General features: G+C 32.8%; 1 protein-coding gene and 1 long non-coding RNA gene across 2 annotated transcripts in view; one reads left to right on the top strand and one right to left on the bottom strand.

Annotated features, from left to right (window-relative positions):
- Positions 1-15942, top strand: part of LOC143042214 (uncharacterized) — a 98797-nt gene that overhangs the window by 16445 nt on the left and 66410 nt on the right. The window lies entirely within an intron of this gene.
- On the bottom strand, positions 1163-8340 carry LOC143042210 (uncharacterized). The gene is made up of 2 exons (XM_076214478.1): positions 7953-8340; positions 1163-3821 (listed from the first exon to the last, which is right to left on the bottom strand). The coding sequence occupies exon 2, from the start codon at positions 3268-3270 to the stop codon at positions 1324-1326; it is 1947 nt and encodes a 648-aa protein (XP_076070593.1). The 5' UTR covers positions 3271-3821; positions 7953-8340; the 3' UTR covers positions 1163-1323.

The raw sequence follows: 15942 nt of genomic DNA, 5'->3' as shown, positions 1-15942 counted from the left end.
AACACTAGTATTTTCATGTCATTAATAGCTTGCTGTTCGGCTTGAGTTTCGACCTATAATGAATTACTTTACACAACTTTTGACTTGAATGGAGTGCTGTCACATTGTCATTGGCAATATTACCACATCTTCTTATATCTATTCTAAAATACTTACTGAAGAACTCTAAGTTGTTGGATTGACTAAAGGTGCATTGAGCCAAATGAATTTTGACTCGGAAGATAAAAATACGATATCGCATATCACTTAAACTCGGTTTACTCTTTGTTAAACGAGATTCTTTTGGCGAAAAAATCAACGACTAATTGTGCAATCTTATTTTAACCAAAAGATGTACAATTTTAATTGGTGGTCTGAAAATGGTCATTTGTCTTGACATATTCTTGACACTCTTGATAATGTCTGTATATGTTTTGACACATTCTTGACATTTTTAAAACTGTCTGAATATATTTTGACTCATTATTGGCGGTCTTAAAAAGATATTGAAACTATCTCAAAAGTATACTAGTATACGTTTCGCCTGATTTGTGTAAAGACACATTCCTGATAATTTAAACAGTTTCTTCTACTGTTTATTCTCATTTTTATCATCACTAAACTAATTTAAGAAGAATTAGGATACTAGTACAATAAATCATTGCTTATTTTATACACATACTGACGTTTTTATTTTTACTATATTCATACCCATATTTTTATCTATAAACAAATTTACATTCACAACTTTTGTTGTTGTAATAACAGTAAATTTTATAAAGAGAAATAAAGATAACGATATATATTATACATGTTATATATTGGTCATGATTTGTAAAGCTCAAACTTGCTTGTCCAGTAAAATTTAAAATACAATTCAAAATGTTCAGAACATGTCAAGCCCTAATGAAAAAAAAGAATGTCGATAAAACATATTGGTTTATCAGACTTTTGAACATTTGAAGTGTATGTGTTTGGTTTTCTATGTCACTAGGTTGCTGTCTTATATCCTTTATCACTGTTTGACTAAATAATGACAATGTAACATGTATTCGCATCAGAATCTCAGTAATAGTAAATATAACCTTAGGGTATATTTCTGCTAAGCAGTAAAACGATAAACACGACATAAATACGACAAAAGCACGAACCAAATAATGTATATTAAATTTGAACCTCAGCTACGAAAGAAAACCATTTTTTATGTTATTTATCATATACATTTAATTAAATTACGATGTTCTGTTCACTGAAAATATACACAAAAGGACCATTTTTTATTTTCAAATTGTGCAAAATAAAGACTCAACTGCACTTTCACCTTCAGTCGAGATAATAATGATCTCAAACTAAAACTGTATTTGCGTTGTTTAAAAGCTCGACAATACTACTGAATCCATTTTCCTTTGCAATAGCTACAGGAGACATTCCAGAAGTATCGGTTATGTTGATTTTTGCTCCTCTATTTAGCAATATCTGAACTATTTCAATATCACCGTTGAAGCATGCTTTATAAAGAGGAGACTCACCAAGAACGTCTACTGTATTGATATCAGCCATTTTTTCAACCAGTACGTTCACAACATTTACACGATTGTTCATACAAGCAGTATGAAGTGGAGTAATTCCACTTTTACTTGGCCAGTTGATATTTGCACCATGTTCAAGTAATACATTGACTATATCCATATGTCCAGCGGTACAGGTATATTCTAAGGGAGAAGACCTGTAGTTATTACACTGATTCACATTTGCCTTCGATGCCAGAAGTGATTCTACTACATTTTTTTTGTTTTCTTTACAGGCTAACATTAGAGGCGTAATTCCATCTTTATTCGAAATATTTACATCAGTCTTCTCTAAATGCAGTATCAGCTTTACTATATCATTGTATCCTTTGGCACAGCTTAATGAAAGAGCCGTCCATCCATTTTTATTTTTCTGTTGGTAGTTGGCATTATATTTCAAAAGAATCTTCGCAACATTCTGATGGCCGTTATTGCAAGCTTCGTGAAACGGCGTTACGTCATCGCTCGTTGTCGAGTTAACCGAAGCACTGTGCTTTATTAACAATTCTACAATATCTTCATCTCCTTTTTCACATGCCATATGAAGAGGTGTCTTGCCTGTTTTCTCCTTTACATTTACATTGGCTCGAGCAACTATTAACAATGACGTGGCATCGACCTGTCTATTCATGCAAGTTAAATGTAGCGGTGTCAATCCATTGTTATCTTGTATATCAACAGTAGCATGATTCTTAAGTAGTATATGCACGATTTGGTTGAAACCGTTTAGACATGCTATGTGAAGAACACTTCTGTCCTCTATAATTGTATACCTTTTGTTAATTTTAATTTCCAACTTGATCATATACTTAACGACTTGGATATTGTTGCTTACACATGCATAAAAGAAAGGCGATACGTTTTCATTATTTAAAATGTGAACATTTTGACCTTTTTCAACAAGGTATTTGACTATATTAAGATGACCGCCCAAGGCCGCTAAGTGCAAAGGCGTATTTCCCTTTGTATCGGTCTTTTTAACTAGTCGATCGTCAGTTTTAGTAAAATAATAAACATAATCTTCATAACCCAACGATGAAACAACATGAAGAAGAGTCTGACCATCGGAGTTTGTTTTCAAAAGAATTTTCTTTATTATTTTGTTCAAATGAACTAACCATTTTTTTCTGAATATTACAAAGGCGTTTTGATTATTTCCAAAAACATCCATATACTGTCCGTCGCAAAGTTCCTTTGCAAGACGTGTAAAATAAGCATTTTCATATTCCGATGTAACTTGTATTACTGGAACGATCTGCTCTTCCTTAATACATGCTAATCTTACTTGATTCATGAAGACACCACTACTACAGTTCTTGAGAACAGATACTAGAAATGTTTTTGCAATGCAATAAAGAACTATATTTTGCATAGTCTGATGGATAAATTCGAAACAATCATCATCAACCTTTATGTATGTATCTGTCAAAGCCATGAGATGGCTTATTATAAGTTTTTTAGATGGTAGTGTTTGGAATCCAGATTCTCTAAACAGGTCTTGTATTAACTCTTCATGTTCAACGTTATCAAAAAACGATTTTTTAGCAATTTTTTGTTCGATAGCAAGCACAGCAAGTGAAATATAACTGACTTGTGATTTTCTCTTATATTTATTTATTTCTTCTTCGATGAATTGAAAGGGCATGGTAAAAAAGCTTTCAATTTCATCAACATTTTTCGATGAAAAAATTGAGCACAAAGAGGGAAAGAACGTATACATCATTATTAATTCGTCGCTTAATCTCTCAGAGTCATTTTTCTCCACATATGTCTCGCAAATGGTCCGTGTTTCTGACAAGTTTATTCCTAGTTCATCTGATTGTAAATCGCATACAAAAGCTGAAAATCCAAAGCGTTTACATTGTTCAGAATGCCAAATCGACTTTCTGCAAGTTAGTATTACTTTAATTTGATCGTTTTTACTTAACACCTTCTGAAGTAATGGGCCTTCTTTTTCCCATGAAACTGATTCAGCCTCATCAAAGCCATATTTTCCGATGAAATCATCAATGATGAATACTTGGTGTGTATCTGGCAAATAATACTGGGCAATTTCTGATGGCTGTCTGACAGGTACAATTTCATAATCATTTTCTTCCTTCAATTTAAAGGCAGCATGGTAAGCATACGCTGATTTACCTGCCCCCGTTGGTCCTATAACAGCAACAACCTTTTCTGACTTAATGCGCTGATATACGGATTCTGCGGCTTTTGTAACAACAAATTTATTAAACAGTTTATCCTTCCAATTTTGTATTGTTTCCTCTTGCAATTCTGCAGAGTAAAAGTAAGAATAAAGCAATAAGAAAAAGAACATGAAAAATCATACACATTGTGTCTTGTTGAATATCATGATTTCAAAAAGTAAATTAATTGCAACACGGTGTGTCTATATTTATGAATGTCTTGTGATATACGTTACATATTCATGATACTTACATGAACTGTTTAAGCTTTTGTTCTTGCAACGTATTCAATTTGAGAATGTGTTTTCATAACCGATATATTCCATATCGGTACACCAATTGAAACTTATTTTCAAATGCAAAACATTTTCAGAAATCATGAAAATAATATGTCAGGAAAAGAAATACATCTCTTGGCATTCCTTGCAAATTTTGCCTACAAATGATAGCAATGTATGACCGTGTAGAAGTGTGAAAGCTTTTTGAAAGATATCTATTCATTTTCAAAATACTGATCATTTCTGCATTTTAAAAATAAAAAATAAACAGCTGCGCTATGAACGCATGATAAGCCCGGCGCATTTTCAAAGAATAAAGTTTAATTACTTCTCAATGTCATATTAGAAATTTATGAAAGTTAAAAGGGAGCTTACATCAATAGAAATAAACTATTCACCAACGTTTCATGAGAATTGCTGTAAGCATTTTTGAGTTTTTGTCCGAAAACTGGAAAATACCCCTTTTTGTGAACTCAAAAACGTAACATCTAAAATTTAGAAAAAAAATACGAAAGGGAGCTGATCACGTCAATAGATATAAACAAGTCACCAAAGTGTTATGCAAATTGATAAAGCGTTTTTGAGTTAATGTTGACGACGGACAGACAAACGGTAGGACGGACAGACGGACGGACGGACAACGGCATATCATAATACGTCCCATAAACGGGCGAATAAAAAGTTAAACTTGTTTTATCATTATATCTTGTTTGACGAAATGAAGTGAATATGTACATAATTAAGATGTATTCTGTTTTAAGTTCACTGTTCGACATCGAAGTGTCTCCCGTGTTTTATTGGTTTTACTGATGATCATAACATCGTATCTGGAAAACTACGTTAATTTGTAATTTTGTTCGTAAGACGCGCGTTTCGTCTACATAACTCACCAGTGAAGTGTCAATCACAAATGTTTGAAGGCAAACGCAAATATGAAGATGAAAACCATTAAAATGGGAAAGTTCCTAAAAAATGATGAATGAGGAAATATATGTAAACACTTATTTCACAAATGTCAACTCTACTGAATATCTTTTACAAAATTTAAAAAACGCAAGTGTTTAACATATGACTGTTAAAGGTTATACACAAATTTTACTTACACTGTCACATTTTTCAGTTTCGAAATGATATTTAATTACTTGATTCATCGTGTGTTAATGCCTAGTAGCCTAGTAAGCTTGCGTTTACAAAGTAGCTAATGTTGATGACTGTCTTGTTCACTTTTATTTCTAAATATTTGAAATCAGTGCATCAATTGAGCATGAGTAAAGTTTCTTATATACCTATATGGAGTTATTTTCATTCAGAACGACAGGTCATTTTTTTTCAGAATCAACCCGGACGATACCATGTTTTAATGAAATATGCTTCAAGGCATAACGTAATGACCTGTGTGAAGTCATTATTTTCCTTGTTAAAAATGCAATCTATAATTTACTTCAAAATTCTATTCGTCTGAAAGTTTTTCGTTGCCGATTTGGAAATTTGTTTTTTAAAGTTCAATCGAAGATAGGTGTAAAAGAAACCGTCATTGTCCGCATGTTAATTTGAGAAACAAATAACGTGAAGTTTTGTTAATTCATCGCTACAATAAAGAAACATTATTATATATGTGAGTTGAATTTTAATGTAGACTTTCATAAATAAAAAGCCAGATTTAACATATTCGTGTGTAAGATTTTGAAAATCTTATTGAGTCACATTGAATAGGTTGATTGATTTTTGGTTGCTTGCTTAACGTCCAGTGGCAAATATGTCATGCGTGTTCAGGACCGTGAATACACGCTGAATAAAAAATCATACTATGACCTTCATGTATTTATATTCGTCTTCGTGTCAGTTCGTAACCTTTTTAAATGTATGTATACCTTTTACTCTATCAAATGATCAACTAATAAGATGATCTTATATTCTATTGAATAACATTAACGTAACTCACAAAAGAGTCGGGTGCGGAGGGTATATAATTATATCCTGATCATCTGTTAATAAAATGTGTTGCTATTCAAAAGACAATCTTTCTGAACTTTCATTCCATTCAATTAAAATTGTTAAAAAAAATAACCACTTTTCCGCGATAGCAATGACATTACAAATAGAAAAAAAAACATACCTCTCTCCCTTTTCAATAAACTAAGTGGTACAATAAATTACTAACAATCAGTCTTGGTTTTGTCATACACCGTTATCGGATACTAACAATACATTTGTGTCTTACTTCATGCAGTTATATGGGGACGAAGTCCCCAATAACAGTAGAAAATTCAATAAAAAAAAAAATTGGGGAAAATTTCCCGAATTTTTCATTGTACTAATGAACTCAAAAGCGTTCAATTTTTTTTATGTCATGTTTTGAAATCCCGGACATGCGCAGAAATGTACAATGTACTTTCTTTTTCCGGTCTCGTTTGTATGAAACTTTGAGTAAAATATATATTTATCAGTCTAGTATAAAATATGAAGGAACTCGCAATACCAATTTCATTTTTAATAATTCCTTGATATGAAAATATGTTACCTGATGATAGCGTTTCTGTTTACATTGCATATGACGTCATAATTTAAATAACGTCACACCCTAAAATCCCTAACAACAGAACCAAAATCGGAAACGTTACGGTATTTCCGTTTCTTTTTTTTCAACAAATATTTAAGTTACAAAAAAAAAATTCATACAGACTTCTTCCCCATTTACAGGTAATGCCTGCCTCATATTAGTAATATTTTTATTGTGTATGGATAACTAATTTTTAAAAGTTTTATATATATCTAGATTAATTAGCGAGTTTTATTTCACATTCTAAATGACCCGTAGGGCGAATTAAAACCTGAACGCATTAGAAAGGAATATCCCACGTTAGTGTTGTCGGTAAGATAGGATACTAAATTTTGCAAATCTTTATGAAAAATAATATTTTTTTGACGATATATAAGTCAGATAATGCATATTTTAAGGTTTTTCTTGTCGTAGAACACACCTCGGGGTGTCAGGATTGCTCAAAGAAAGACCTCCATACGGTCGGTCTTTCATTTGATCAATCCTGACACCCCTCGGTGTGTTCTACGACAAGAAAAACTTTAAAATATGCATGATTTATTACATATCTTGACATGGTGACTTTTTCTTACTAGGACACTCATCTCTATTAACCTGAATATACCATTTTTCCAATAATAAAACAAGAGGATGTCAAAGCCAGAGCGATAGCAAACCGGATTAATTGACCTTTATGTGTGTCCTAACATTTCAACACCACAAGGACTATATCTCCTGAACGGTGAAAGTGAAAATCATCGCTATTAAACTTGAGATCCATTTTGTGATTAGTAACAATATATTAAAATTTCACAAGCTTTGGTTAAACGGTTCATGAGTAAAAGGACGGACCTGACTGAAATGGCAATTTTTCAATCTTTCAAGAACCATAATTCCTGAACTGTGAAAGTAAAAAAAATCACCAATATCGGACTTGAATTCCATTTTGTCATCAGGAACATCATATTAAAATTTGTAAAGCTTTGGTTAACGGTTCATGAGTTACAGCATGGACAAGATTGGAAATACCATTTTTCAATCTTTCAACAACTATAACTCCTGAACGGTAAAAGTGAACATTTTCAAGATCAAACATGACCTCCATTATGTAATCAGTTACACTATATTGCAATTTGAAAAGCTTTGGTTTGACGTTTCATGAGTTAATGCATGGATACTGTTTGGCAGCCGCCCGCTCATTTGGTGCCCGTCCGCCCGCCCGACGTACATCCCCAGATCAATAACTGATTGTTACTTTGTATATCCGGTTATTTATATTAAGTCTTTGAAATGTTTTAATCTATTATATTTTACAAATGTTTTATAACCTTAATCGCCAGGAAAATACTCGATGGCCACTTGTTTGCATGTCACTACCTCGACATATATAAAATAACTTTACCTTTTACATGGCATGGAACCTTTCGTTTATTTTCTTCGAGTTGGCTTATTTTTTCCTCCAATTCTTTTTTTTCTGAATCAATTGCATCAATTTTATTTTCAAAACTCGATTTTTGATTGTTTATTAGAGAAACAAATTTCTCTTTCACATCATCTATTTGAACTGTATCCAAATCTACAAAAAAAATGTACACAGAGACAGTCGTACGATTTATGAATATCCAGCCACGTCCGGTAGGAATAGGGACATGTAATCTGATGAATAGTGTTGATAATGTTTCACGTTTTCTGCACGTTATGAACTACTCGATCTCTCGACTGTCACAAGTCCAAAGTAGTAATTCGGTAAGGTCATAAAATGGCCCCCTTTTTAGCATAAATTTCAAGGTAGGATTTATTGACCAAAATCACAATAACTTAACACTATGACTATATAGGAAATAGGCCATTTAGTTTAAAATTTACGTTCCTGTGTTTTAGTATGATGTCACAAGTTGTACTCATATTAATTTTCTACGAAAAAATCAATAAAAATGAGTAAATTTTCATAGATTATTGGACAGGGAACAAAGAGGGCATACGTCGACAATATAGATCTTTTAAAATAGTATAGTGCTTGTGAAGACATTTCACATGTCTTATTTGAATATTTAGTTTGTCGACGTCTGCGCTCTATGTTTCCTGGTCGTAAATTTGGTTGAAATATAGCTGATTTTGTCAAATTTCACCACAATCTCATACCTTGACCTTTTCGGGATATAAAAATCAACGTGTTAGAATTACACTTTGACAAAAATAGTTCTATTTAACTTTCTCACATGCCTTTGAGTCAACTCAAAACATTTTTTGTCACATTAACCGACCGTACTTATTTCCGTCTCTATCCAAAAAATATAAACAACAAGTTAAATAAGTTGCATGCGTCCGAAGCGCTTTTTTGGGGTTTCATTTATCCGCAACACTCAATGCCAAATATTTGAAAGCCAAAAATTTATCAGAACCGAAACAAACGAAAAGCTGTATGACCTTAAATAACATAATAAAAGAGTCAAACCCATTGAAGGTCACCTTTTCCTGAGGGAGTTGAAACAATTTTTAGAAAGGACTGTTATAATTCATGTCAGTACCGAAGTACTGAGTACGGAAGTACTAGCTAACTACTGAGATGATGATACCCTCGGGGACTGATAGTCAACCAGCAGAGGTATCAACCGTGTGATGTAAAAAATAAAAACAACACATTAAAAAATTCTCCTCTTTTCTGTAGTATTATAAATTGCAGAACCTACTTGCTGTATGCATTGTTAAATTGTAATCGTCTTTAAAATAATTATATATTGGCCACTGGAGGTTAAAAATACAGCAACAAATTAATAAAAGGTCACCGTGGTAATCTATGTGTAACACCAAACTATCTAACGTCATACATAATTTTGTACTAGTTTTTATTATTGAACATAGGAATGCGAGCAATCAAGAAAATAATAGCATATTTTACAAAAACTCAAAAGTCATCAAAATATAACAGTTTGTGATACACCAAGCTATGCGAGCCAATTTATAGAACAGAAACCTTATATTAAATATTTAAAAGATGATTATGAAATTTTACAAAAGTACATTCAATAGATACATGTATGAGAAGATGCGGTTTGAGTGCCAATGAGCCTACCCTCCATCCAAGTCATACTTTGTAATTGTAAACAAATATAGGGCAAAGTACGGTCTTCAACAAGGAGCTTCAAGTTAATAAGTAGAAAATAAATTGACAAGGCAATGGCTAAAACACTTATTGTGATCTAAAAATATCCAGAAAGTTAAGCAGATCCACATGTAGCACCCGTCGTGTTGCATATCATAATGAAAACCCGGTTATTGGTCAAATTCGTGTGAAACAGAAATTTATTTACGGTCAACCAAATTGTGATTGTGTCTGTAAAATTTACGAAGAATGGTTTCAGCTGCACTACTTCGATCTCTTAGTTTAATAGTTTCCTATCCTTGTGAGTAGCCACCCTCTTTCAAGAAAATCATGATAGGAAAAACAACCTCTGGTAAATCGTATCAACTGGGAGATATATTTTACGTATGCAGGTGCTGCTTGAATATTGCTACAAAGAAATTGACAAATCACAATTGGGAAGCTGAAATCATCTCTTTTGTTGTAATGGTTTTTTTTTTCGACCGACCGCCATTACAATTTCTAGATATAATACAACTGAGAATGGAAATTTGGAATATTTCAAAGAGACAACAACCCGACAAAAGTGCAAAAAACAGCTTATTACAACTCATGGGTCTTCAACACAGCAACCTGAGTTTGGGCTTTTTAATTAGCTGTCCCAAAAACGAAAAAAGAGTACAAGTTCAGTATGTTCAGTGCAAATGGACGTCAACTAAACTTTAAAAGATATAAATGAACTAAAATAAAAACAAACATACAATACTGAAAAAGGCCAGAGGCTCCTGATTGGGACAGGTACAAAAATGTGACGGGTTACAATATCAGACAGTCCTCACTGTATCTGTTGTATCATTTATCTCAATTTTGATACAATTAACACTATAACTTAAAATATCAAACTATTTAGTGAGAAAACATCATCTATATAGCGAAAAGTGCAGATAACTGATACTGCTTACTTCTTTTCTTTCTTCCTACGGCGTTCCTGTATGAAGTTAACATCATATGAACAAAGAAATACGTAGACAAGGAGAGGAGCACAGTTGGTTGCTATAGGAATGCTGATTGTTTGAAAAAAAATATCTTCGATTTATTGAGTACCCTTCTGCTATAAGGAATTTGCATTATACCCGGTAAAGAAGTTATACGTGCTCTTTTGATTTCATGTTTTTTATATTACATAGGTTTTATGAAGGTATTAGACGATATTCGCCTAGGGTGATTAAAATGCATACACTATAATTTTTATTGTTGAGGCGTAAATTCATAAAAGTCTCTAGGACGAAAGAAATTATAAAGAGTTTAAAATTTACAATCCTATTCTTTTAAACGTCCATGTAAATTTCTCGTCGTTGTCTGCTTTGCTAGATTGCATAACAAAACGGGTTGCGATTACTTTAATTCTGTTGTGTCTTTTTGTGAACAAAAATCTGTTTTGAGTTGTAAAAGTTGTTCAGCAGCAACAATGAACCAAGCGTTTAGTTTGAAAAATATACAAACCTGTTTGTTTTCTTTTCATTCTATATAAACAATCTTGTAGGACAGGCATCACCACAAATATAACTGCAAATAAATGACGTATATTTGTATTATTTATATTTTGCATATCATATCAAATTTAATGAAATGACAAAAATAGATTTGTGTTCAATGATAAAAGGCAGCCTTCAAACATTTCATCATACATACTGGGTAGCCAGTCGAGTAAAGCATGGCAAGATAACTAATCGCAACAAATACCGCATAGTAAAAACAGAACACTATGTACATGATTTTCTATACATGACAAAAAGAAGATATGAACAAGAAGTAATTGTAACAGGATGATGTTACGGAGCATCCTGTTACGAAGTCTCCCAAACAAAGCTCCCATAACTCACATTCCTATGGTTCCATATTCATTTGATTTGTTTCATTGTCCTATAAAAGAATATATATGTTTTAGGGGTGGGAATCTTGAACGTTTACAAGATAATAGAACATTTTCAAATTGAACAGAGTGGGGGTGACTCACAGGGACTTCCCTTTTGTATCATCAAATTTGTTTTGTCGTCCCATTCAAGAATATATATGGTTTAGGGGTTGGGTTTTGAACCGTTTACAAGATAATAGCATATTCTCAAATTTAAGAGGGTGGAAATGATCCCCTAGGAATCCCCCTTTTATTTCATGACTTTTGTTTTATTATCCTATGATCATTTCTGAAGACTGTGTGTGTTTATCACTTAAAGTTTTCAAGTTATTTTCATTTGAACATTTTCGAAAATAAAATCACATAGGGTTCTATAGTTAACCCCTCCCTTCTTTCGGCCCCCAACATACCCCTTAATAGACCTCTATGTACAAAAATACGATTGATGGCTCACCTAGACATATTAGTGTAACATTTTATGAAACCCTAAGTAAATCTGACAAGTTGTTTTGGAGAAACATTGCCGAGAAGTTCATTATTGAAAGTTGCGGAAGAAAAAGAAAAAGAAAAAGAAGAATAATAAGAATAATAAGAACTGAGTAAAAACAATAAGTCTCCAAACTTTGTTTGGGAGACTTAATAAATCAAAAAAGAAGTTTTTAATTGTCTTTCTCGTTCATAACTGGAAAGAAAAGAAATATGATATATGTCAGGCCCTGGTGCGCTTACTGGTTTTGGATATATACAAGTCGGAGTTCAACTAGTTTTTTAAGATCTCAAACTTGCTACTATCTTAATTTCGACTACTAGTGAACAAAGAAACGACGAATTTTAGAACAAACTATAAAATAATTGTGCATGGAAAGTCGCTATATCATGTAAAGTTAAAGTACAATAATTACAAAACTAAAACTTAATACAATATTATATATGTTAATTTCAAAGACAGAATTCCAAAGGAAATCATACCATCTTATTTCTAATAAATATTGTTGCATTTGATAAGAAATATCATCCAAGAATGTCAAAACTAGTACAAGTAGTCACGGTCATGATAAAATATAGAACAGATTAGCAAAACAACAACACAAAACAGTATAAGAAAGATTTGAAATATTGCAATCGGCAAAGTTTAGTGTAAGTCTTGTTTAATATACAACACCAATGATTTAATAGCAGCATATTTATAACAAGTTAGGCCTACATTTATTGCTACTACTATACAGATACAGCCCTACAGATATCGCTGTGTTGTATTATTTGATTTATTTCACTTGATTGGGCGGGGTTTAACCGCTTCGCTTATTTTAAAAGACCAGTCCATCTATAGACAGGTGTTTCGGGATAAACTCGTGAATGAAGAGTCCAGTTATTCGTCCTATATCATACACTCAGTTCATTTGTATATACGTTTGGTGACACTGATAGGTGATTAGAAATCAATTATAATTGTAACGGTCATCATCCTTATCACACACATCTTCGAATAGACAGTTCCTATGCAAATTAAAACGTTTGCTCCCCCCGATCAGTTGAAACCACATTGGTAATTAATATCTGTATACTATACAGATATCGCTTTAAGCTCCGCCTACTGCCGGACTACTTTTGTGTAATGCTATTGTATGAACATTCATGACCTCAGAATGTGTATTGCAATCGCATTCCAATGACGTATGATTATCGTTTGACCTTGTGTGAACTATGTATTTACGTTCTGTTTGCGTTTTCAATCATTTCTTTAGAGCATTATGCAATAAAAATGGAAATGTTTTTGTCTTCCATTCTTTTGATAATTATATTTAAAATCTCAAAAATGCATTATTTTTGTCTGCTTCAAGTTTGCTTTCGAAAATGGAGAAGGTTCCAAATTTTCACCTTGAGGGTCCGTTGTCTGATTTAAACAATATACAAATGTATATGAATTAATTGAATGTGAAATTTATGACGATGAGTTATCTGAGGCTTTGCTCCACATAATACAACCTGTTGATGAAACAGAATTGACAGAGCACACAATTTCTGTACCCACCACAGAAAATATTGCTGTAACATTGGCACCAAACAAGGAAATATAAATGCATAAAACACAGAAACTCAGAATGAGATAGTCAGTGACCAAACATCAAATGTCCAAGCTAGTAACCCACACTTAAATCAGTCTTTTATTGAAATGGATGAAAGTTATCATATGTCAGGAATTTCATAGATGGCCAGCAACATAAAAACACATTGAACAAAAACTGCCTGTGACATAGGTCTGGTTTCATGATTCCTTCAATTAATCATAGAAAACCGACAACTTCATCAAATTTCAACCACAGAATTAGATGTCGTTCTGGAAAATTTCCTATTAACAGTCCGAAAAAAGGATGGTAACGAATATCAGCCATCATCACTGAGAGGTATTGGTGGCTGCAATGGCAGAACTCTTAAATATCATAACTATGGACACACAATAATGACAGAAGACCATAACGATACAACATTCAACCTAACTAGATATGCTTTAAAAGCCAGACAAAAAGCATTAAAAATAAACTCATCATAGATACCAAGTTTGAATTTTATATTTACGCCAGACGTGCGTTTCGTCTACAAAAGACTCATCAGTGACGCTCGATTCAAACAGTGTTAAAAAGGCCAAATAAAGTATGAAGTTGAAGAGCATTGAGGACCAAAAATTCCTAAAAGTTTTGCCAAATACAGCCAAGGTAATGTATTCCTGAGGTAGAAAGCCTTAGTATTTCAAAAATTTAAAGTTTTGTTAAAAGTTAATTTATAATTATGAACATATCAATGATAACTCAAGTCAACACAGAAGTGCTGACTACTGGGCTGGTGATACCCTCGGGGAAATAAATCTCCACCAGCAGTGGCATCGACCAAGTGGTTGTAAATGAAACTCATCATAGATACCAGGATTGAAATTTCATATTTACGCCAGACGCGCGTTTCGTCTACAAAAGACTCATCAGTGACGCTCGAATCAAACAATGTTAAAAAGGCCAAATAAAGTATGAAGTTGAAGAGCATTGAGGACCAAACATTCCTAAAAGTTTTGCCAAATACAGGCAAGGTAATCCATTCCAGAGGTAGAAAAGCCTTAGTACTATGTTAAAAATTTAAAGTTTTGTTAACAGTTTATTTATAATTATGAACAACAAAGAAGGAAGGATAATGAAATAAACCACAGCGTCCATATCCATTAACTGATTGTTATCCATCTTTATTTTATATTTAATGTAAACATCAATATCAAAAGTGTTGCCAACAAATTCTGCATACTTAAAAACTTGTGTGTTGCATCAATAACATTCTGCCTACACTTCACCTAAATTTCATGTGTAATATACATATTTACGTCCTCTATATCAATCCATAATGCACTGTTCTGTTCATTTCAAATACATTTCACCATGTTCACATTTCTTTGGAATATCATTCGCACGCTATAGATTAAATGTGTCTTATTACATCCAAAGATAGACATGTTTCCAACTGAGCATTCACATTATAATTCGTTGCTTTTTTAACAAACACAAAACACTTATTTGAATCGAATAATGCAATGAGATCCCCAAACACACATTTCCTTCCTCTTCATATTCGTTCCCATGAAGCTGAAAACTCTTGTCAGACTGTCACGGCATTTATCAGGATACGCCAAACAGTAACAACCTGTAAAACAAACATTTATATAATTTCAATACATTGTACATTTGAATAGTATTTCAAGAAATAAAACTGTTGTTTTTTTTTTCAGAATGAGATGGGGGGATATCACTGAACATACTTCATCTGATGGGACAAGATATTTACAGTTGAATGAACGACAAACTAAAACACGTACAGGGGATAATATTGCAGATGTTCGTGAAGTAGCACCAAAAATGTATGAATATCCTGGGGACCGAAATCCTCTTGCTTGTTATGATCTGTATGCATCAAAGCAACCTTCAGAATATAGCGCACCAGATGGTCCCTTTGACATTGCGCCCAAGACAATTCCTTTCGATGATAAAAGATCAGACAAGTGGTACATGAAACAGACAATTGGTGAAAGAAAACTTTCTAATATAAAGAAAACTATGAAAGAGAAGGGGGATTTGGACAAGGACAAAAGACTGACAAATCATAGTGCAAACAAATATTTGGTGCAGAAGCTGAGCAAAAAATGACATACAAAATACAGATATCATACAGATTTCTGGCCATAAAAGTGTTACATCCGTTAATAATTACAGTTCTATGGATAAAGATAAACATAGAAAAATTTAAAACATTTTTAAACCCATCTGAAAATGTAAATGTAGCATACCGAGCACCTGTCCATTCTACTTCAAATTCTACTGTCTCTGCCTTACCTGAATTACATGTTCCGTCTGTAAATGT

The sequence above is a fragment of the Mytilus galloprovincialis genome, chromosome 8 (genome assembly GCF_965363235.1).
Source record: "Mytilus galloprovincialis chromosome 8, xbMytGall1.hap1.1, whole genome shotgun sequence".
Classification (NCBI taxonomy): Eukaryota; Metazoa; Mollusca; class Bivalvia; order Mytilida; family Mytilidae; genus Mytilus; species Mytilus galloprovincialis.
This window is presented reverse-complemented; position numbering and strand designations above follow the sequence as displayed.